The sequence below is a fragment of the Canis lupus genome, chromosome 1 (genome assembly GCF_011100685.1).
Source record: "Canis lupus familiaris isolate Mischka breed German Shepherd chromosome 1, alternate assembly UU_Cfam_GSD_1.0, whole genome shotgun sequence".
NCBI classification, from domain to species: domain Eukaryota; kingdom Metazoa; phylum Chordata; class Mammalia; order Carnivora; family Canidae; genus Canis; species Canis lupus.
In genome coordinates, this window is record NC_049222.1 from 68,617,724 (window position 1) to 68,641,829 (window position 24,106).

The window sequence follows — 24,106 nt, forward strand, 5'->3', positions numbered from 1 at the left end:
GATCCGTATTTGGACAAACTGAGAATTCGCGAACCTGGGAGCCACACATTGTGGGCCTGTCCCTGAGGCGGAGTGAAAACTGAATTTTCTCATTTGAATCTTAGCGACCGCTCTAAAATACTAGTTTACAACCTTTCAGATAAGACTTAAGGTTCTTTGGCAAACGTTAACCCTTCTCATGGTGGGAAGGGCTTTTTTAACGTCTTTGAACTTGAAAGAATCTCAACAAACAAATGCAGGTTTGACAAGTACAGTTGACCAAAAAAATCATCCCAAATATGTATTTTGGTCGAGAAAGGATTCTGAGGGTCCCCGGTGCGTTACGACATTGCGCTCAGGTGTCCTTTTAACAGGTGTCTCTTTAGGAAGGGCATTTTATTATGCCAACTTCACAGCTGTCGGCCGTTAATCCAGCCTTTATTTGATTAAGTTCAGTGTATAGTACATCGCTGAAAACTGGTCATTCGGCTAATTGGCCATATAAACAAACAGTTTCGCCATTCGCTGTTAATTAGAGGATAATGTATGGGCCGTATTAGTGGGTAGTCGGTGAACTCCGCGGCAAAGCAAGAACACATTTGCTGCCGTAATGTCTCAGTCAGGCCTCTGTGGGCCAAACACAATCACCGCCTATCCTTTCAGCAAGTGCCTCAATTAACTGATTAACTGGAGATGGCTAATGACCCTAAGAACTTCACCCAGAAACATCTTTCAATGCTTCATACCTATTCCACGGCACGCTCTGTGTCAAATGCTGGACACTTCTAACGCCTCCATCTGTGCTTGCCAACTATTTGCTCTTACCCTTCTGTGTCACCTCAAAGATTGTGCCATTTCACATCGAGTATGATGCCCTTGCTAATTTGGGAGTATTTGCCTTCCCCCAACACCATACAGATCATCAATGTCCGTTGTCGCTTCTTTTCCTGAAGCCCTGGATAAGATGATAATCGTAATGCCACTGCACAGAATCACTGCATTTTTACCAAACTGAGAGGCAAACTTCCCGAGGTGCTCTTGCCCTATTCTCTCCCCGTCTGCCTCTCTTTCTCCTTCCTCCCTTACCCTCTCTCTTTTTCTACCCCTCCCTCTGCAAAAATCTCACTTGAGTCACTTTGGTGTCTAATTCCGGGGACTCCAGGGCTCCCTGCCGTCCGTAACCTTCCATAGCCCTCTGAACCTTCTCCCGGACTCCGCGTAAGTGGCCAGTACCCCTAACTGGACAAAAGTACGAAACCCCAAGAGCCTGGAGTAGATGTGTAGGCGAGGAGTTTCCTCCTCTGTCAGAACATTCTCCATATGGGCACAGATTTAGGCTGAAGGGCACAAAGTTAGACCAGCTCTTTCAGGAATAATCTGGGATCTACGGTATCCAGAGTGGAATCATGATTTGGACCCTGCAACCCAAATATTTCTTACCATTCAAAATATGTTCCATCAAAATAAAATTGCAGGACCGCCTGGGTGGCTCAGTCGGTTGAGCATCCAACTCTTGATTTTGGCTCAGGTCGTGATGTCAGGGTCGTGGGGTGTAGGGCTCCATGCTCAGTGGGGAGTCCGCGTGGAATATTCCCTTCCTCTCTCCCTGACTCCTGCCTCCTTCGTGCACGGGCGCAGGTGTTGTGCTCTCTCTCTCCCTCTTTCCCTCAAATAAATAAGTAAATCTTTTAAAAAATGATAAATAAAATGGCAGACTTTGTTCTTCATATAAATTGCAAATGTCAGGGCACCTACTTCTCTTAATTTCTTCTTGCACGTATACAACCCATTTGGCGGTCGTTCGAAAACAAAAGCTTAGACCAATATTCCCAACAAACAAGTAATAGAATATAAGTAATGAAATGTTTTATTATGAAACTCCAAGAAGCAACTTGTAGGCAAATACAGCTGACTTGTTGATAATGTCTATTATAGCGCTTTTTGCCTATAACAGGTGCTCCATGAAGGGGCACTGAGTACATATTTTTAAAAGAGATACAGTAGAATCATAGTGGGCATATTGGTAATGTTCCTCTTTTAACAAAGAATGAAATAAATGATCTAGATCTGATGCTCCTAGAATGTAAAACACAAGCAAGATTTAGCTATCGTCTTCGAGCAATGCCTTCATTAAGTAACACAGCCTCAGTACCATCCCTTAATTAGTGTTCTCCATGGCTTAACGTAGGTATTTTCATCCTCATTTTATAAATGAATGAAATGAGATTGAGCAAGATTAAATACCTGGCCCCGGTCACACTGTCGGTAAGCCTCTACGCTAATACTCCATTCCAGTCGGTTCTTCCCGAAAGCTCACGTTCATCCTGTGTCTCCACCCTGGGGTCTACTAGGACAGGACCACTGGAATGCCCTTGGGGCAGAACCAGATCAGACACGACATCAGAAGCATGAGGGCCTCTGGCTCTTTGAAAACCCTGCTCGAGAGCAGAGATTTGCTCCCTTCAGACAATCCTTAATAGCGGTTTAAATCCCTCATTAAAACTGTTGAGAACATCGCCATGTCGTGTTAGGAAGAGTTTGCTTTTAGCAAGAAAAAAAAAAGGTGTGTGCGTGGGGGCGGGGGGACTGCTCAGTGAGTCACAGATGCCCAGAAGTGTTTTCCTAAAAGTCTCATAAAACCACCAGCATCCTTAGCAATAATGTGGAACCTCTTGAATTTTGCCAACATGCTCTTCCAGAGTTTGGTAAGAAAAAAAAAAACAATATGTCATTTCCCCTTCATGTTCCTTTTGAAAATAAATCCAATGTGCTCCCTCTCCACCCCTTGAACACTGACATTTTGAGCACCGATGAAATCCATTTTTCTTTCATTCTCTTACATCTGAACTGTCTCAACGTCGACCAGTTGCTCAGGGCCATTTCAGACCATCTTTGCCCTGGTTTGTTATTTCTAGTTCTGCATGTGGTTTTTATTCTTTTTAAAAATATATATAATTATTTATTTACTCATGAGAGACACAGGGAGAGAGGCAGAGACGCAGGCAGAGGGAAAAGCAGGCTTCCTGCAGGGAGCCCGACGTGGGCCTCGATCCCGGGGTCACGACCTGAGCCGAGGGCAGATGCTCCACTGAGCACCCCAGGCCTCCCTGGTTCTTATTCTTTATAAAGTCAAGTCAGATGGCATTTTAGGACTGAGTTTCCCCCCTAAGTACTTTGGTTTTCTCCCCGGATATATAGGAAGCTTCCAGGAATTCATTCATGGTCCTCAGGCCGGTGACTAATAGCCTCCCACCCCCTGATCTGGACTGAAATTCAAAGCCTGCTTCTAGAACAAGAGAGGCAATGCCTTTGGTGATGGTCATCATCGGGACTCCGCCCCCTTGGAGTCCCTGCCCAGGGCCCCAGGGCTGTTGTGACTAAGGAGCAGGGCCCCCGCCAGCAGGGGACCCCACGGACAGGCCGAGGGCGCCCGCGTCAGCCTGGTTCTTCCCAGAGCGCCCGGAAGGCTCTCGGCCCAGGTGCACAGCCTGTCCCCCCGCAGGGACACGAGGCACCCGGAGAGATCAAGGCCCCGGGCTCGGTCCCCGCGTCCCCCTGGGCCGCCGCTGCTCTGAGCCACCTGTGGGGGGGGGGGGGCGGTGCCTGTGGCCTCCCAGGGACCCACTGACTCCTGTGGCTCCTGCGAGGCGAGGGGCATCCGGCCTGAGGCCCACCCACGGGCTGGGCGCTGAGCCCTGGGTTGCGGCTGTTTCTCCAGCGTCTTCACTGTGCAAGTGGATGAAGACGGAAGGCACACGCAGGCCCTGCCGGCGGAGCAGGCCATCCAGGTCCACAGGCTCTTCGTGGGGGGCGCCCCGCCGGAGTTCCAGCCACCCCCTCTCAGGAACATCCCTCCTTTCCAAGGCTGCGTGTGGAACGTGGTCATCAACTCGGTGTAAGTAGGCAACTCTGCTCTCTTAAGGGGACCACACGGGGCCACCGCAGACCCAGGGGGTGGGCGGAGAGGCAACAGGAGGAGCTGCCCTCTCGACTGGAAGGGTCAAGCCCTCGCCCTGAGGAGGGGGGGCTGGACTGTTGGAGGCAGCACCTCGACAACTAACGCGGAGTGTTTAATTGCAATCCCATCCATCAGCCCCATGGACTTTGCGCAGCCCGTGTCCTTCAAAAACGCAGACATCGGTCGGTGTGCCCACCAGAAACCCCGCGAGGACGAGGATGCAGCGGTCCCAGCCGAAGCAGTTACCCAGCCGGGGCCCGTGCCCACGCCCGCCCTCCCCACGCCCACCCCTTTTGGGGCCCACGTGAGTGTTTCCATCCTAGCGCTTTCCCATTGGAACCTGTCTTTTCAGCTGTTTTCCGAGAGAAAATAATTCAGGAGATCTAGTACATCCTACTCCTGGAATCCGAGGGAGGGCAGCGTCTACGGAAGCCCGTTCCCCGGACGCCTTCCTCTGATTACTTTTACTTCTATGTCTGTTCCGCTTTGAGCTTCTTTCTCGTGAAACAGCAGTGTTTTCCGGTGAACAGCCAGCATAGCACAGACGCGTCTACAGAACCAAAAACAAGACCCACCTGTAACATCGCCACACACATGCAACCGTATCCGTTTTCAGCCCCTTTTAGTTGCGTTTCAACTAGTAGACGCCGCATCCTGTGTATGATGTGGTGGCCTCTGTTTTAAGACCGGTAATCCGTGACTAAACATCACGCAGACGTGGCTGCCCGACTACGAGGCCGACAGGCCCTGTCTGGGGCCCAGAGGGAGGCTCACGGCCCTGCCGAGAGGTCGGGGCTTCACACAGGATGGAAATCAGACGTGAGCCAGCTTGAGGTGAGGGCGGAGCAGACACATTCGGAGCCGCTGGGAGACTCAGAAAGCAAAGGAGCATGAGTCTTGTCTTTGCTTGGGCCTTGGGCTTTTATCGAGAACCGTGGTCCTCGGACTGATTAGAACAGAGACGAGGGCCCACGTGTGATCGTTTGGGGCCCGGGGTCCTGGTGGCAAGACGTCTAGGCTGGAGATCTGGAACACACGTAAGCTAGCTCTGTCGGTCATTCTCACCCGGGCCTGCCTTAAATGTCACCTGTGCTAAAGCCTTCATCGACCTCTTGCCCCTTACAAGGAGGAGGTACACTCTTTGCGTTCTGAGGCGTGTGTGAAAGGGGGCGGGGTGCCGTACTGGCAAGAACAGAGGAGCCAAAAACGCAGATTTTTGTGGAGTCCTTCCGTTTCCCTATCTTGATGAGTATGTGCGTGTGTGCGTGTGTGTGACACACAGAGACACGTAGGATGTTCCCTTGTGTGGGGGGTAATCATTCCATTGATTAGAGCATGGCTTTCCGAGTAGACAGCCAGGGTTGCAATGCATACACTCCCGTCTACCGTGAGTATGAATCTGGGAAAGCTACTTAGCCAATCTAGGCCTCAGTTTCCTCATCTGTACAGTGAGTGTATTTATGACACATAAGTCCAAGAGTTAACATGAGGACTTAAAAAAATGTTTCTTAAATGCCTAGTGCAAACTCAACATTTAATAAATGGCCTAACTGCTCTATCGTCGTGATCATAATGACTGCCTCCGAGTGCTGACGCTGCGCCAGCCGCTGCCTAAATGATTGCCATTCAGCCTCATATGTAATTTTCATCATGGCTCTGTAAACGATACATCATCCCATTTTTGGTTTGAGTTAATAAGAATTGTCTAGCCTCAGTCGCCCAGTAAATGGCAGAATAGGAATTTTCGCCCAGGAGGCCCGACTACACAGCCGGGCTCCTTATCACTGCAACGCTCTGTCTTTGTAATTCATTCTACTTTTTCCTCATCATAGGCCATTTAGAGTGCTGCTAGTTTTTCACTGTTAGGAACTATATTCTGATGAGCGCCTCTATTTACCAAACTTTCTTCTTTATTGTCTCAAGACAGATTCTTAGATGGATAAATGTCAGATTAAATGAAGACTATCCCGAAGTTTCTCAAAACGTACCCATTAATTGCTTTTTCCAAAGGTCTCATCAGTTTCCATTCTCACCACCAATGTATCCAAGAGGGTGGATCTCACTATACTCTTTACAGCATACCTGTCATATTTATAATGCTTGCCAACTGATGGGTGCAACACGCTGTCTTGAGCACGGATTTTGAAAACTCTTGTTCATTTCATTTTCTCCCTTAGTTTCCACCATGGAAAGGGTTGTTCTGTAGAGCGATCTGCTGCTCATCACTAGAGATATTTTTGAGCTTGCATCTTTCTAGCATCCCTTCCAGGATTTGGGAAGAGCAAAGTCCTTATGCTTGCGGTGAGCGTAGCGAATAGACTTGTGGAATTGCTATGTCGTACACCTGGAACTAACATAACATTGTGTGTCAATGATACTTCAATTAAAAAAGAAAACATAGCAAAAGCTTTTCTCCCAGGGTAAATAGTCTATAACCTCAAGCATTCTCCATGTGACCTAATTTCTTATTCCTTTATTTCAACACATCAATATTCTTTTTTATTTTTTTTATTTTTTATGTATTTATCTTTCAACAGATCAATATTCTGAAGTTTGAAATGTCCCCTTCAAAACGTGGCACCTGGAATAGACAATATTACTCAAAGTGCCCAGGTCAGGGGACAGCAGTACCTCTCCTTCCATTGGTCTGTCCTTATATTTTATTAAGTATACAACTGAGAATACTTTGGTATTTTAACTGAGTCAATCTGCTGGCTCATCCTCAGTGCCATATTCAGTCAACCACAATCTGGAGAGCCTGTCTACCACTCAACCTTCTCTTGGGTCAGGTCTCTCAGCCAGCCCATCTTGACTTGGTCCAGTTCACTGGTGGAGAAGCTCGCTGGTCCCCAGTCATCACCTCTCTTTGCTCAGTGCCTGCACAAACTCTATTTTATAGGGAGTCTCCAGCATATCCCTCTGTGGTTTCTGGAGATCACATTTTCCCCCCTTTTTTTCTGAAAATAAAGATACTTTCCCATCTGGGACTGGAGATTTTTAACTCATTTAAGTTTTCTTGTAACCTTCTGTTCTAATTCCAATTTCCATTTTCTCTCAGCAGTATGTGTTTTAACTTTTCCGAAACAGAGCGTTCCACTGAGATAAGACAAAAGCAAAAGAGAAGTTGAGTGGCAATCCTGTGGGCTGGTATACAAAGACTCACAGAACACCAGAGCTAGAAGAGACCTTAAAGATCCTGACCCTTAATTGACTCTTAACAAAGCCCTAGAACTTAGCTCAGGGCCTGTCATCACGCACATTACTGACAGTTGGCACTAAAACCCAGATATCTCAATTCCATCAGCTATCTCCCCTTATGCCATGTGGGCATAATTACATTTCTTAGAACCTCCATCCTTATGGGGTTATATTTTTACAGTTTCAGATCATGGGACCATACACATCTTTCCATTTGATCTTAATAATAATTAATTATTCTCTTATTTTCTTAAATGATTTAAGAAATACATATATTTAAGAAATAGGAATAATTTCCTTATTTCTCTTAATAATTCTCTTATTTTCATTCTTTGTGTGGAGAGAAGTGTCTGCTTTTTAAAGGGGACCAAAAGTTAAACGTTCAACAATTTATAACGAATATTTGTCGAGAGCCTACTACATGCAAAAATTAATACAATATCATCATTGCTAGCGAGGGAGAGGGGGAGAGACAGAGAGTGGAAGATTTGAGGAATAAGACGCTCATATAAATGACAAACCCACTATGTGTGGAGGTCAGTGTGGCTAAGAGCGGAGTGTGGGCCACACACACAGCCCGCTGGCTTTCAAGACTGAAAACTGGAAACGTGGCAGGGTGTCCCTGAAACTGCATCCAAACCAAATGATTAGTGGCATCTAGAAGTGTAAAAACAAGTCTATAAAATGCAAATTTTAATATATCATCACACTCTTGTACATAAAATCTTTCAGTTGAAACAATACAAAATGATGACATACTTAGGACATTATGTGAAGTGGATGAAACAGGACATAAAAGCATACATATTGCATAATCACATCTACATCAATAGATGGGAAAAAACACATTAAAAAATCCTTGCAAAAAAAATATATCAGAAGCTAACAGCAGATGTATTATGGACTAGAGATGATTTTCATCATTTAAAAAAAATATATATATATATTCTTACGTGTGTTTTGCTTTCATAACTTTTTCTAAAAGATACATTGAAAGCGGTGGCTTTCAACCTCTCTTTATTCCTCTGCAACATCACATTAAGGGCTGGTTTCTCCTCTGGGCACCCCCCTCCATGTTGGGGGCCGCTGAGAACGACTACTGGGCCTTTTCCAGTGATCTGGGACCGGGGCCTGCCCGCCTACTTCCACTCAGTGGCCTCGGGTGAGTGACTTGTCCTCCCTAAATGTAAAATGACCCTTTGAAAAATAAGAATGGTGCCATCTACCCAGCCAAGGATTATCATGAGGAAGTAAATTATATGCTGTATGCAAAGCACCCAGCACGGTGCCTGGCGCTCAGAAACACCCCAAAATTCTTCCGTGGGAATCGTTAGCCTTTCACGCTTTCAGGGGGAGAGCGAGTGCCAGGAAAGAAAGGGAGTGGCGGGTGTTCCACGTTCAACAATTGCAGACTCCAGTGGGATATGGAGGTCATAGCTCGAGTCTCGCATCATTTTCCATTCTCACCATCCCCTTCCCTTTTCACACCAGAATTTAGATCGTAAGAAGGTCGTTAAGAGCTAAGGCCTGTAGGTTAATTCCTCTGTTCTCAGAGGCCGAAGGGGCTGTCCCCTATGGTGGGTCCCCTCCCCGCCAGCATCTCACACCATGAGGATGCTGTTCACCGGGCTCCAGCGCAGGCTCAGAGTATCCTGGGAAAGCCCTGCCCTGAGGACTGTGTCGGTCCCATCATTTGGACTTGCTGGGACGTCACACAGCAGAGGTCACTGTACGTGTATTATCGCATTTGATAGTGTGAGAGCCCAGCTTCCCGTTATGCTTTTCTCTTGTTCCGTGTGTGGCCCAGTTGGAGCTCATTAAATATTTCTATGTGTCACATCTGTAGAGATCCCTCATGAAGACGGTGGGTGGGGCGGGGTCAGACTGTAGATGTCTATGACCACCGGCAGGTCTACACGGGGTTTGTACCGAGTCTTTATAACCAGCATGGCCGTGTGCCTTTGTATACAATGAACTGGCTGCATTTTCTTTTTTTTACTTGAAGCTTATTGGAAAGTTGAACTTTGAAATGTGAATGCTAAGAAGAGTGATGCAAATAGCCGTGAAAAGTCCCCGTGTCGTTAAGGGCTTTGGGGAGTTGGGGAAGAGAAGCGGGCGGAGAGGGAAAGAATAGGCCAAAAGAAAGCCATTTCTCTTGCAACTTGAGTGCTACGACTTTAAAAGCTAAATACGGTCCATGCCGAAGGACGAGTCAGGTCAACCCCGATATGCGTTTAAAGGGGAAAAAAAAAACTATTTTCCATAGCGCAAGGAACCTCTGTCCAGGTGTTAGTGTGTAAATATTACTGCGGGTGCCCAGGACCTACCAAAGGGGCTCGTGGGCAGAGTGGTCACATAATTCACTTTCTCGATAAACAGCTTGAGTAGGGATTTTATATTTCGGAACATTAAAGTCAGTGCTGTGAAAAGTATCTCCCACTTAGTATGCGTCCGTAAAACAGAGCATCACAAAGAAGCGTGCAACTTCTCAGATGCGATTTGAGCCCCCATTTGTTAGTGGGGTTACTGACTCATGAAAGAGGAAAACGATGCAGTTTTCATGATCGTTCATCACTCGGTGCTTTCAAGAACAAAGAGGCCAGTTTTGATAAATGCAATTTGAATGTCTGCTCTGCAGCAATCTCAGTTCCAGGAGGCTGGCCTACCGACCATGGGCTGCCCCCAGTCCGATAAGTCATTTCCAGGTGTCCGCCAACGACCAGCCGTGGGCACGGCCGCCGCTGTATTCTGACCTGAAACGGAGGAGCTGAGGTGACAAAGTTTTCCCCGTTGCTAACCTGCTGCGTTATCCGACCCTGAGCGCGGCCTCGGGGAGCAGGGCTCCGGCCACCGCCTTCTGCGGCTGTGCCACCCACCGCGCCAGGCAGCAGGGCACCGCCACCTGCACCTGCCAGCGTGGAGGAGGAGGAGGAGGAAGAGGAGGAGGAGGAGGAGGAGGAGGAGGAGGAGGAGGAGGAGGGAAGGAGGAGGAGGGGGAGAGGAGGAGGAGGAGGAGAGGGAGGAGGGGAGCAGGAGGGGGAGGAGGAAGAGAAGGAGCAAGCTCACAGCCCCCTAAGCGCACCTCAGTACTTCAACGCGTCCCCACAAGGTGGCAGGGTTGTAACGCATTCAGATTGATGAGTCTGTGGATTTTTTTTTCCTTTTTATTATTGTTGTTTTAACACATTTCAAAGATAAGTGTTTCCAAAATAATACAGGTAAAGTATCACATCCATAAGGATGATGCCTCCTCTCAAGCTCACGTCGGCTTGGAGGAGGAAGCTGTCTTGCAATCGTCATTCTTTTTTGACGCTTCCTTGGAGGGGGCACCTGTGTGGCTCAGCTGCTTCAGCATCAGGTTCCTGATTTTGGCTCAGATTGTGATCTCAGGGCCATGAGCCCCCATCCCTGCCCCATCTGCCACACTCATGCTCCTCGCTCACTCACTCGCTCGCTCGCTCGGCCTAGTCTGCTTGTCCCTCTTCCTCCCCCTGCTTGTGTTCTCTCTCAAATAGATAAAATCTTCAAAAAAAATTGTTTAAAGCATCCTTGGAATTACCCCCATGAGAAGACCCTTTCTCTTAATCCTCTTAACTTGGATTTCTATAGGAAGCAGGTTGAAAAATAAGACGACCTTATTTGTGTGCAGACCATGAGGCACTTTCTGTTCCATCTCATAAATTCCCTTTAAAATGTTAGAGGGGGAAAGGCGCTTAGGCAGCAGGAGGAGCAGCTGGACCCTCGGAGGGGCCCCGGGAATAGGGCCGAGCCACCAGGGTCTGCGCCCTCCTGTGCACATGCCAGCGTGGAGGCAGGCAATAATATATATGCCAGGCCGGCTTGCAGACTCCCCAGGGGAAGGTGAGGCACAGCAAACATCCAGTCCCACGTGCCTTTAGCCAACGGAGAGGACAGGTCTACACTTGCCCCAGAATCAGTGCAGAGCACAGGCTGGCAAATTGGCTTCCCATTTAAATCCAAAAATACATACGTATAAAAATTCTCCTCTGCCAGCACTTCTCGGTTCTCTTCCAGCTGCCAGTTTTAGAAAGGAAGGTGATGGAAGGTTTTTTTTTTTTTTAATATTTTTTATTTATTTATTAATGAGAGACCCAGAGAGAGACGCAGAGACCCAGGCAGAGGGAGAAGCAGGGTCCATGCGGGGGGCCCGACGCGGGACTCGATCCCGGGACCCCGGGGTCACGCCCTGGGCCGAAGGTGGTGCTAAACCGTGGGGGGGGGGGGGCCCCGGGCTACCCCCTACAGCTTCTTACGAGACCGCTCACGAAGCCCCTGCGCTCCTGTGGCAGAGGCTCCCCTCCAATGCCGAGGTGGGCTCTGTGGCCTCTGGAAGGCCCGGGGGTGCGGAGCAAAGCATGGCGAGCGGCTCGGGGCGGCAGGTGGGACCTCGGCAGGTGCCCCGTGACCCCCGCCACCGCCGGACTCGGGCCTCGGGGTGTCTGTGGGCAGCGACTGCAGCCTGGGGGTCGCGGCTGAGCCACGAGGCCTCCAAGCCCCTGGGGCCCGTCCTGCGAGATGGGGGCACCCTGGGGCCGCGTGGACAGAGAGCATGTCCCTGTTCTGCCTGCCGGGGTGAGCCCTCCATGGGCGCAGGGGCCGCCATCTGCCCCCGCGGAGCAGCGTCCTGGCGGCTCACACCCTCCCGGCCTCTCCCTTGCCGAGGCACACGCTCCGTGGACAAGGGACTGCGACGCCTGTCCTCGTCCCGGAGCCACAGCCTGGCGCTGAGGAGTCAGCTGCCCTTGCCTGGGAAGAACCTTCTGTAGCCTGTGCTTGGGGCCAGAGTCTGGGTCGTTACCTGGGTCCCCTCCGGGGCCTCAGTGCTCTACAGAGCCGAGGGTCACACTGCCACATACGGGCCTGGTCACTGGCAGGGCTGGAGCCAAATGGAAACGCGGGGCCCCTTTTTCCAAAAAGGTGACAGGACGGTGACAGCAGAGCGCTGAGCCACGCAGGCTGGCCCGCGCAAGCTCTCCCGCCCCAGCACCGGGTCTGGGTCCCTGCACGGTGACAGCTGGCCTGGGACACAGTTGGTTCCGGTGAAAAGGCGCCGCGTTGCCCAGCAGCCGCCTCAGGGACCGAGTGGCCCGACAAGTGTAGACACAGCCTCCTGAAAGTCGAAATGCGTGGAAGCCTGCTCGGGGGCGATGGTTCTGGAGAGAAAGTGATGCAGGAGGAGATGGGGGGGACACGGGGGGAACACACACCCTCTACTTGTGTAGCCCAGTGGCCTGCTTGTCACCATCCCCGGCCTGGCTTCTTGGAAGATAACTCTTCCCCAGGGAAGTAAACGTGCAAAGGAAATCCCAGTTTTCTCAGAAACATCCACAATTTTTTTTTCCCATCGAGGGTAATGAAAACAGGAATGGATCAATAAATACTTGGGGGCACATCGATTTGGCAAGTCAAGGGCACGACGTACAGGATTCCCGCTTTCGGCTCGCTCCATCGGGAGACACGCCATGTGGCCGAGGGCACAGATAAGCGGAGGCCATGGCTCCTGCTAAGGACCTCGAGTGGGACCACGTGCGAACACGAGGCGACAGGGGAGGAGCCGTTAGAGAGCAGGATCACATCTTCAGGAGCAGAGGCCCTCAGAGCCTCTTTTTCCCCTGGGTGTTTTACAGGGTCCTTGCGCGGCAGATCCAGAGCCAGCTCTTCTGGTCGGGAGCAAGCAGTTCGGACTTTCGAGAAACAGCCACGTTGCAATTGCGTTTGATGACACCAAAGTCAAAAACCGGTACGTGGTGCCCCACGACACAGGGAAGGAGGGCGGCGTCAGGTCCTGAGCGGTCGCTCCTCCTGAGGCCGAATGCAGCTGCATGGAGCTCGGCCGGGGTCAGGCACACACGGAGAGCCGGGTCTCAGGGGCCCTCCTGCTGTCCCCCGGGGACACTCACCCAGGGCCCGAGAGTAAGAACACGCTTGTGGTTCTCCGCTTTGCACGCGTCTCTTCCCCAGGCTCACGATTGAGTTCGAAGTGCGGACAGAAGCGGCGTCGGGCCTGCTCTTCTACATGGCTCGGATCAACCACGCGGACTTCGCCACCGTTCAGCTGAGACATGGGTTGCCCTACTTCAGTTACGACCTGGGAAGCGGTGACACCAACACCATGATCCCCACCAAGATCAACGACGGCCAGTGGCACAAGGTAAAAGGCCCCGCAATGGCGGTGGTGATGGTGGTGGCGGCGTCCTCGAGGGGGACCCGGTGGCAGCGGCGCCACTGTCCCCGGGGCTCCTGCTGTGCTCCCAGTGCACCTGCTGTGCTCGCACTGTAATCCTGACTCTGCAGCCAGCGGGCTGTGCAAATAAAGCAAATAAAGCAAGTGCCGCCTGCAAGCGCCCACCCCTGGGAAGCGTAATCAGACCCGGGCGGACCCCATTCTTGCCCTGCAGCTGCGGTCCCCCAACCACTGGGTACAAACCAAGGCCAGGGGCGTGTGTGCACCGAGAATACCTGGTGAGGAACGTGGGGCAAGGGAGTGAATTCATCTTAACACTCTACGTATTCAACGTAGAGGAATAATATGGGTTCTGAGATGGCCTTTTCCTCCTCTTAAGGTGCTCACACGGCCTCTCGTTTATGAAATCATATTTGACAAACTAAAAGGCAGGGAACTAACGTGGGCCCTGAGGCTTCCTCCCACCCCCCCCCCCCCCCCCCCCCATCAACCCCTTCCTGCTCTGTGGAAACCAAGAGTCTGGGAAGCTGCTAGATCATGTGCAACGTGCTCTCGGGCAGCGTCCCCACCGATAGCCATTTGGAACAACTTTGGAAACTGGCCTTCCACCCAGAAACTGGGCCCGTGATGGGAACCAAAGGCTCACCTGCCAGCTTACTGCCCTCCTTGGCCGGGCTGCAGGTCTCTACCGCATCGCCTGGTTAAAGTGCACACGCAGAACCAGTCTCTGCGCCTGCAGTCGCCTATTCAGCACAGCTTCCCTCGCTAGACTAGTAGAATGTTTAATTTTGCGGATTTGGTATCGTGAGGTGGTGGGTTTCCTCTATTAACAAATGTCGACTTGGCATATCCTATAGGAAGCCAGAGAACCTGAAAAAATACCATTAAAAAATGCAAAGTCAATCAACTCATTATCCTGGATATAAGAAACGGAACCTCCGTGCTTGCCTGAGAGCTCACGAGCCACAAGTACCGATCTTCCCGAAGGAGCAGGAGCCCTCGTTAAGGCCTATTCTCCTCTCCAGGCTAACAGAATAAATATGACATTTGAAAAATGGACCTATTGTGGGTCCACAATGCGCATGGGATTAAGAAAGAAAGTTTGCTATGAGCAGCAAAGTTAAGGAGGCGTTTAGTTTTGAAGACGCATCCCCACTGCCTCCCAAACCAGAACAGACAAGTGTAAAACGAGATCCTGATCATTCTAATCCTGACATAGACTCATTTTAAACCAAGCGGGGTCACCCACTCCTTTTCCTAAACGCAGGCTCCGGGTGTTTCTTAGGCCCAAGCCAGTCTTGACACCCCTGATTTTGCTCCACCCCGAAAGATAATCCTCCCCACGGCCGAAATCTCAGCATCAGGTGGCCGTCTGTCTTCCTCACGCCCTGTGTACCCACCAGCAGCCGTGGAAACGGCCATGCACCCTCGCACACTGCCTTTCCTTCCATTCTGCACCACAAGTGCCTGTTGGGCAGAGGGACACAGCCTATCTGAGATCGTGGGGCACGGATCCCGCAGCTCACTTAATTCACGACAGGGGCTCCCGACTGGCGAGGATCCTGCTGACAGCAGACCTCTTGATCCATGTGCTCCCTTGCCAATCTATAGGAAAAAAAGGCCTTAATCTAAAGCTCACCCAGGACGACTTTGCACCCTTTTGGAGAAGCTGGAGTCATGGAAGAGGCAGGGTGTGAGGGACACTGTAAAGATGGGTTCAATTTCCCTTCTGGGCCCACTTAGGCCCTAAATAAGTTATTCCATTTTTTCCCCTGACGAAGATCCAAAAAGTTCTCATGTCGTACGCTCAGCCTATTGGAAATTTATCCGTGATTGGCTTTAATGAGTCGTCTTCTTTTCATAGATTAAGATTATGCGAATTAAGCAAGAAGGAATTCTTTATGTAGATGATGCATCCAACAGAACCACCAGTCCCAAGAAAGCAGATATCCTGGACGTCGTGGGAATGCTGTATGTTGGCGGGCTACCCATCAACTACACCACTCGAAGAATTGGTCCGGTAAGGGTCCAATTTACTTTTTACGTGTGTGGCTTAAATAACTGCCTCAGCCCTGTATGTACGTTGAGTTACTAGTTCACACGGGGACCCGGCCACTTATAGGTGTGGCCAAGAGATCATCTTTTCTGAAAAGTGACGGGTTTTCTAGACAGATTTGACCCGGAGAGACAATATTACCAAACAGAGTATGGACCCTGGAGCGGACGCCCTTGGCTTAAATACCTACCTACCTGGTAACTAGCTGTGTGGTCTGGAGCAGGCTGCTTAATCTTTGTTTGACAAAATCCCCTATTTTGTAAAATAGGATCAGAGCACCAAACAGAAACAAGGTCACTGTAAAGATTAAGTGAGGTGATATGGCGAAAGAGCTTGGACGAGTACTAAGCATATAGAAAGCACGGGGATATAAGGAAGATGATGTCGATGGTATTGTTTCAGGGCTAGAGATTTCGCAAATATTGAGAGGTGGTATTTAGACTACAGTCGTCCAACACTGTGATGTGGCATTTAGGGGACAGTACGGGATCCAAAATGTAAAGTCCTCACTCGTGAGGACTTATAAACCAGTATTCACGAAATAATGCTTCATCAGACCATGTGTCCTGGTTTCCTTTGGAAAACATGACTTTAAGGAGAAGGGATCAGTGTTTTTAGAGAGCGTATTACAAAGGACCGTATTGCATTTCTGGACCCAGAGCACGTGATGGCGCAGAGCCGTCCTTCGTCACAGATGACCGGTCAGCACAGTTGCAATCTTCAGCTTTGGGCTCCCCTTGTGGGTGGGCAGTGTTGCGTTCCTTTCGTAGCTGTTGGACACGCTACCTCGGCCGATCAAAATGAGAGTGTCTGGAGTTCATCACAAGAGCGATTAACGGGTGCCCCTAAAACCGGATGAAATACAGCGGAGCAGAGAATGATTGAGTTATTTTTATGGTCCCTACACTGTAAATGCTCTGTGCCAACTTTCTAGGTCTAGGTGTATGTGCATTTTCCCAGGAAGGACTCCACCGCTTCCCTTAGGTTTGCATGAGGAAGAAGCACTAAGCCAGACTTGATTCTCTTCAGATAGAATGAGATTAGGACAGAATGTGTATATAGTGAGGTTACTACACGATTGATAAAAACATGAAGTTTTTTACAACGAACATAGGGACTAATTAAATATCTGTTTAATCGTAGAGTTGACACATGTTACATTGGTTTCACTCAACATGTAGTTGGACAAATTTATACGTTATGCTGCGCTCGCTGCACGTTTACTACCACCGGTCACCGTACAGTATTATCACACTATCACTGACTAGATTCCCTGTGCTCTACCTTTTATTCCCTTTTATTCATTCCATACCTGCAAGTCTGTACTTGGTCCTCTTCATCCATTCTGCTCATCCCTCACCCCCAGCCCTCTGGCAACCATCAATTTGTTCTCTGTAATTTTGGGTCTGTTTCTGGTTTTTGTTTGTTCGTTCAATCATTCATCCATTTGTTTGTTGGTTTTTTTAGATTTTACTTATAAGTGAAATCATATAGTATTTGTTGTCTCTACTTTATTTCATTTAACATAATACCCTCTAGGTCCATGCTTGCCCCCCAATGGCAAGATCTCCTTCTTTTTCGTGGCTCAGTAATATTCATTGTATATAAATACCATCTTCTTTGCCCATTCATCTATAGTAGGTATTTCCTTTATTCCCTGTCTTGGCAGCTGTAAATAATTCTCCAATAAACACAGGGGAACATGTATCTTTTCAAATGAGTGTTTTCATTTTCTTTGGGAAAATACCCGGGAGTGGAATTACTGGATCACATGGTAGTTCTATTTTTAATTTTTTCGAGAACTTCCATACTATTTTCCACAGGGGCTGCACCAATTCACATTCCTGCCAGTAGTGCGCAAGGGTTCCTTTTTCTCCACATCCTCACAGAAACTTGTTCCTTCTTGTCTCCTTGATTCTAGCCTTTCTGAGACTGTATGAGGATATCTCATCGTTTTGATTTATATTTTCCCTACTGACTAATACTGTACAGCATCCTTTCGTGTCTGTATTTGCCATCTGTACATCTTCTATAGAAGAATATTCATATCCTCTGTCCATTTTTTTAATTGGGCTATTTTTGGTTTGAGTTGCATTTTGGATACAACCCCCTTATTAGACAGTCATTTACAGAATCTTCTCCCAACCAGTAGGTTGCCTTGTCATTTTCTTAATGGTTTCCTTTGCTGAACAAATGTGTTGGGTTTTTTTTTTGTTTTGGGGGGTTTTTTTTTGTTTTGTTTTGTTTTGTTTTTGGTGTAGTCCCAATAGTTTAATTTTGCTTTTGTTTCCCTTGCTAAGGAGACATATCTAGAAAAATGTTGCTAAGGCCAACGTCAAAGAAATAACTGCCTTTGTTTTCTTCTAGGAATCCTATGGTTTCTGGTCTTATATTTAGGTCTGTAATCCATTTTGAGTTTATTCATGTGCGTGGTACTAAGAAAGTGGTCTAGTTTCATTCTTTTACATGAAGCTGCCCAGCTTTCCCAGCACCATTTAAGAGACAGTCTTTTCCCCATGGTATATTCTTACATCGTTTGTTGTAGATTAAACGATCGTGTAAGTGTGGGTTTATTTCCGGGATCTCTATTCTGTTCCATTGATCTACATGTCTCTTTTTGTGCCAGTCTCATACTGTTTGGATTAACTAAAGCTTTGTAGCATCCTTGAAGTCTAGAACTGCGATATCTCTAGCTTTGTTCTTCCTTCTTAAGAATGCTCTGGCTCTTTAGGGTCTTTTGTGATCCCATATGGTACATTTTAGTATTATTTGTCATAGTTTTGTAAAAAAGCTCCTGGTATTTTGACAGGGGCTGCACTGAATCTGTAGATTGCTTTAACAATATTTATTTAACAATACTAATTCTTCCATCCATGAGCATGGAATATCTTTCCGTTTGTGCCATCTTCAGTTTCTTTCATCAGTGCATTACAGTTTTTAGAGTACAGCTCTTCCACCCCCTCCATTAAGTTTATTCCGTGGTATTTTATTCTTTTTGGTGCAATCATAAGTGGAATTGTTTTCTAAATTCTCTTTCTGCTACTTTGTTAACAGTACATAGAAATGCAATCGATCTCTGGGTATTAATTTTGTATCCTGCAATTTTACTGAATTCATTTCTTCTGGTGGAGTCCTTAAGGTTTTTCTATGTATGTTACATCATTTGCAAATAATGACAGTTTAACAGTTTAACTTCTTCCTTACCAATTGAGACATCTCTTATTTCTTGTCTGATTACTGTGGCTAGAATTTTCAGTACTATGTCTAATAAAAGTGTCAAGAGTGGGAGCGCCTGGGTGGCTCAGTCGGTTAAGTGTCTGCCTTCAGCTCAGGTCATGATCCCAAGGTCTTGGGATTGATCCCCATGTCAGACTCTCTGCTTGGCAGGGAGTCGGTTTCTCCCTCTCCCTTCTGCCTGCTGCTCTGCTTGTGCTCTCTCTCTCTCTCTCTCTCTCTCTGTCAAGTAAGTGAATAAAACCTTTTATTTTTTAAGTGTCAAGAGTAGACATCCTTGTCATATTCCTGATCTTAGAAGAAAGCTCTCAGTTTTTCACCATTATGTATATTGTAAGCTCCAGGTTTTTCAGATATGGCCTTTACTATGTTCCCTCTAAACCCCACCTTTTTGACAGTTTTTATTGACAGATGTTGAATTTTACCGAATTTTTTTTTCTGCATCTGTTGAGAGGATTATGTTATTTCTATTTTCCACTGTGTTAAATGTGATGTATACTGTTGATTTTTTAATATTGGGCCATTCTTGCATGCCCAGAATAAGTCCTACTTGACTGTATTTTCCATATATTACAGAATGTGATTTGTTAATATCTTGTTAAGGATTATTTTTGCATTTATGCTCATCAGAGATATTGGCCTATAGTTCTCTTTTTGTGTGATATCTTTGTCTGGCTTGGGTATCAAGGTAATGCTGGCCTCAGAGAATGCATTTGAAAGCTTTCCTTCCTCTTCTACTTTTTTAAAATACTTTGAGGAGAATAGGTATTCACTCTTCTTTAAATGTTTCGTAGAATTCACCTGTGAAGCTATCTGGTCTAAGACTTTTGTTTGTTGGTAGTTTTCTGATTGCACATTAAATTTTCTTACTAGCAATTTGTCTCTCCAGATTTTCTATTTCTTCTTAATTCAGTTTCGGAATATTGTACATTTCTAGATATTTATCCATTTCTCTAGATTATATGCCAACTTGTTGGCATATAATTTTTCATAGTATTCTCTTATAATCCTTTGTATTTCTGTGGCGTCAATTGTTCTCTTTCATTTTTTATTTTATTTGGGTCCTATCTTTTTCTTTTTTTGATGAGTCCAGCTAAAGGTTTATCAGTTTTGCTTATCTTTTCAAAGAACTAGCTCTTGGTTTTATTGCTCTTTTCTATTGTCTCATTTATTTCTGCTCAGATCTTTATTTTTTCCTTTCTTCTATTCACATTTGTTCTTGGTTGTTCTTTTTCTAGTTCCTTTATGTGTAAAGTTAGATTGTTTACTTAAGATTTTTCTTGTTTCTTGAGGTGGGCCTACGAATTGTTATAAATTTCCCCCTTTGCACCAATTTCTCTGTGTCCATTGTGTTTTCATTTTCATCTGTCTCCATGTATTTTTTAATTTCTTCAGTGACTCATTGGTTGTTTAGTAGCATGCTGTTTAGCAACCACATTTGTATTTTTTCCAGTTTTTTTCTTATGACTGATTCTTAGTTTTATACCAGGTAGCCAGAAGAGATACATATGATCTCAGTCTTCTTCAATTTATTCAGTCATATTTCATGGCCTAACTTGGGATCTACACTGGAGTATATTCCATGTGTGCTTAAAAAGAATGTGTATTCTATTATTTTGAGGTGCAATGTCCTTCTGGCCTAGTGTGTCATTCAAAGAAACTATTTTCCTATTGATTTTCATCTTGGATGATGTATTCATTGATGTAAGTGGGGCATGTATTGCTGTCAATTTCTCCTCTTAGGTCTGCTAATATCTGCTTTATGTACTCAGGTGCTGTGGTGTTGGGCGCGTTGATATTTACAAGTGTTATATCCTTTTGTTGGTTGATCCCTTATCATTGTGTAATGCCCTTCTTTGTCTCCTGTTACAGTCTTTGTTTTAAAGTCTATTTTGTCTAATATAGATACTGCTACCCTGGCTTTTTCTTCTCTTCCATTTGCACTCTATAGCTCTTTCCATCCCTTCACTTTCAGTCTGTGAGTGTCTTTAGGTCTGAAGTGAGTATTTTTGAAGTAGCAGATAGATGGGTCTTGTTTTTGTAGCCATTCTACCACTCAGTGTCTTTAGATTGGAGCATTTAGACCATTTATGTTTAACGTAATTATTGATAAGTATGTACTTAATACCATTTTGTTAATTGCTTCCTGGTTGTTTTGGTAGTTCTCTGTTCTGTTCTTTTGTTCTCCTTGTGGTTGATGACTCTTTGTCGTGTCATAGTTGGCTTGCTTTTTCTTCATCTCTCGTGTATCTATTATATGTTTGGGGTTTGTGGTTACCATGAGGTTCACATGTAACATCTAAGTACATAGGAGTCTCTGTTGATCACCATTTAAATTCAAATACTTTCTAAAAGAACGTATGTACTCCCTCCTCCACATTTTATGTATATGTTATCATATTTTACATCTTTTTATTCATGGTTTTCTTACATCTAATTATGGCCTTGCCCATTTAAAGAAGTCCCTTTAACCTTTCTTGTAAAGCCACTTCAGTGATGATGAACTCCTTTATCTCTCCTTCAATTCTGAATGATAACCTTACTGTGTTGGATATTATTGGTTGTAAGTTTTCTTTTTCTTTCCACACTGTGGATAGATCATGCCCCTTTCTGCTGGCTTACAAAGTTTCCGCTACAAAATCAGTAGATAGCTTTACGGGGTTTTGCTAGTCATAATTTGGCTTCTGTCTTGTCGATGTTAAAAATCCTCCCTTTATCTTTAATCTTTGGCATTTTAATTATTATGTGTCACTGTGTAGACCTCCATGGGCTCATCTTGTTTAGAACAATCTGCGCTTCTAGAACCTGGAAGTCGGTTTCCTTTCCTAGGTCATGAAAAGTTTTCTACAGTCTCCTATCACACAAGTGTTTATTTGCTTACTGTTGTCCAAGAGCCTCATTTTTTAAGAATTCTTTTTCCTTTCTGCTGCTCAGCTTGGGTGCTTTCCATTACCATCTTCCCGGCTACCGATCTGTTCTTCTGCATCTGCTAATCTACTGTTGAGCCCTCTAGTGTATTTTTTCATTTCAGTTACTGTAGTCTTCAAAACGGATTTGGTCCTTTTTATATCTTTTCTTTGTTGAAGTTTTCACTGAGTTCTTTCACTCTTCAGTCTAGGAGTATCTTTACAGTCATGATTTAAAAATCTTTATTAGGCATTTCGCCTATCTCTGTTTCATTTAGTTCTTTTTCTGAAGTTTTGTCTTGTTCTTTTGTTTGGAATGTATTTCTCAGTCTCCCCATTTTGCTTGATTTTCTGTATTTTGGAACAGCTACTTCTGAATTTTAAGAAGTGGTCTTATGTATGGTCATCCTCTGTGCAGAGTGCATGTGCCTGGTGACACTTGCTGGCTGGCATGGGCTGGGGGTCATAGGGCACTCCATGCTGGGGCTGCTCTGGTGAGATGGCTGGAGATGAACTGGGCATATGCTGAGTGGTCCTGAAGGTCCCTGCAGAAAGGGTACTTTGATAGGACAACTGAAGCACAGGTATGTACAGTTCAGGGGTTGCAAGGGCTCTCCACACAGAGGGCACCCTGGCAGGACAGCTGAAGTGGGTAGAAGCTGGGACTCTTCTTGCAGACGATGCCCTTCTGAGAGCTAAACTGGGATGCAAGCTGGACAGTCTGGGGTGCTCCCCATAGGGGGTACCCTCATGGGACAACTGGAATGGAGGCAGGGCCCTGGAGGTTCCTGGGGCACTCAGTGCAGGGAGCATCCTGGTGGTGCTCAGTTACTCATCAGTCAGGAGGATTTGGAGTGCTCTGCATCAGGGTCACCCTGGCGTGCCATCTAGAGCTGAAGAATGCAGGCCTGGGGTGTTCCAGCATGCTTTGCTCATGTGTCACCTTGGTATGATGGCTGGAGCCATAGGGAGCATGACCCAGGGTGGCTCAGTGTGTACCACCTTGGGGTCACCCTGGTGGGACAGTTGGGGCTGATGTGAGCTAGGGGCCTGGGCTTACTGAGGCGATAGCCCAGCAAGGGCACCTGGACCCTGCTACGGTCCATGCGATCGAGGTGGATCAAGTCATGGCTCCCACCGGCCCATCTGACTCACAGAGTTCCAGCAGCTCCCCTGCCGTTTAGCAGGGTTCTAGGCCTGAACCTTTCATATATTTTCTATACCAGACACATCTGCCCTTGGTGCCTCTACTGTCCCTGCACGTGGCTGTTCATAGTGTTGGGGGCAAAGGTTCCCACCGTTGCCTTGTCTCTTGCCATTCTCTTTATCTTTTGTTGTGCTGTTCAGTCAGCCTTCGATTCTTCTTCAGGAGGAATTGCTTTATAAACAGGTATAGATTTGGTGTGCGATGGAGATGAGTTCGGGACCTTCCTTCCATCACCATCTTGGACCAGAACATACCTAAGGAACTCATTAAAGGTCATGATGTTCATCTGGAGCACGTGGTTTCTGCAAAACCAGTGGTCCCCCGCCCCCCCCCCCCGAGACACAGTGTACACTATTCACACTATCAGAGCAGGCTAGGTACAGGCTATAGGCATCCTTGTTGAAAAGCCCCATGCAGGATGCTCCACACCCACTGTGTGAAGCCTGGTGTGATAGGAGGTCCCAGGAGGTCGCGGGCTGTCTTAAGACGACTGGGTGATGATTACAAGCACAGAGCATCCCCACAAATCACGAATTCCATATCAAGGCAAAATTCTGGTAAACCCTGATATTTGATTTTTTTTTTTTCTGACCTGAATATGTAGGTGACCTACAGCATTGAAGGCTGCATCAGGAATTTTCAGATGGCAGAGGCCCCCGCCGATCTTGAACAGCCAACCTCCAGCTTCCACGTTGGAACGTGTTTTGCTCGTGCTCAGAGAGGAACATATTTTGATGGAACAGGTTTTGCCAAAGCAGGTGAGGCACTCCCACTTTTTTCTTGTTGAATATTAACAGGTACAGACATTAACTTCTTGCAGTTATTGGAAAATAAAAGTCCTGGATTTCTTAAATTAGTTTACTTAAACTAGAAATAAAAATGTATAGAAGTAATACCACAAACTTCAAAGATTAATGTACCTGATTCTGAGGCAAACGAATAGAAAAAATAAAGTAAAAGGCTATTTGGAGAGCTTATTCCATCTCCTTCCCTAGAGATCAATAACAGCAAAATGAATTTAATTCTACAAGAAGGGCCGTATGTTGGGGCACCTGGGGGGCTCAGTCATTCCTTCGGCTCAGGTCATGATCTCAGGGTCCTGGGACCAAGCCCTGCGTCGGGCTCCCTGCTCAGCCGAGGGTCTACTTCTCTCTGCCTGCCCCCCATTCGAGGTCTCACTCTCTAATAAATTAATTAATTATTTTTTTAAAAAGCCCATATGTTTATGCACATAATTGATCTACTTTCCAGTTTTCCTTGTGTACCTTTCTGGAGATGAGGTAGCATTTTTCTTTCTTCCCCTCTTCAATTCCTTGCAAGGCTTCATGCCACGACCTCCCACACATTCACCCAGTGCACACGT

At 46.8% G+C, this 24,106-nt stretch overlaps 1 protein-coding gene across 2 annotated transcripts in view; it reads left to right on the plus strand.

The window, feature by feature from the left end:
• The window catches only part of LAMA2 (laminin subunit alpha 2), a 584,053-nt gene that overhangs the window by 546,899 nt on the left and 13,048 nt on the right, over window positions 1-24,106 (plus strand). For both annotated transcript variants that reach the window (XM_038526758.1, XM_038526759.1), the window contains 6 exons: window positions 3,698-3,874; window positions 4,073-4,241; window positions 12,784-12,896; window positions 13,118-13,307; window positions 15,205-15,360; window positions 23,348-23,501. In XM_038526758.1, the coding sequence (XP_038382686.1) occupies window positions 3,698-3,874; window positions 4,073-4,241; window positions 12,784-12,896; window positions 13,118-13,307; window positions 15,205-15,360; window positions 23,348-23,501 (959 nt within the window). The remainder of the gene's footprint in view (window positions 1-3,697; window positions 3,875-4,072; window positions 4,242-12,783; window positions 12,897-13,117; window positions 13,308-15,204; window positions 15,361-23,347; window positions 23,502-24,106) is intronic.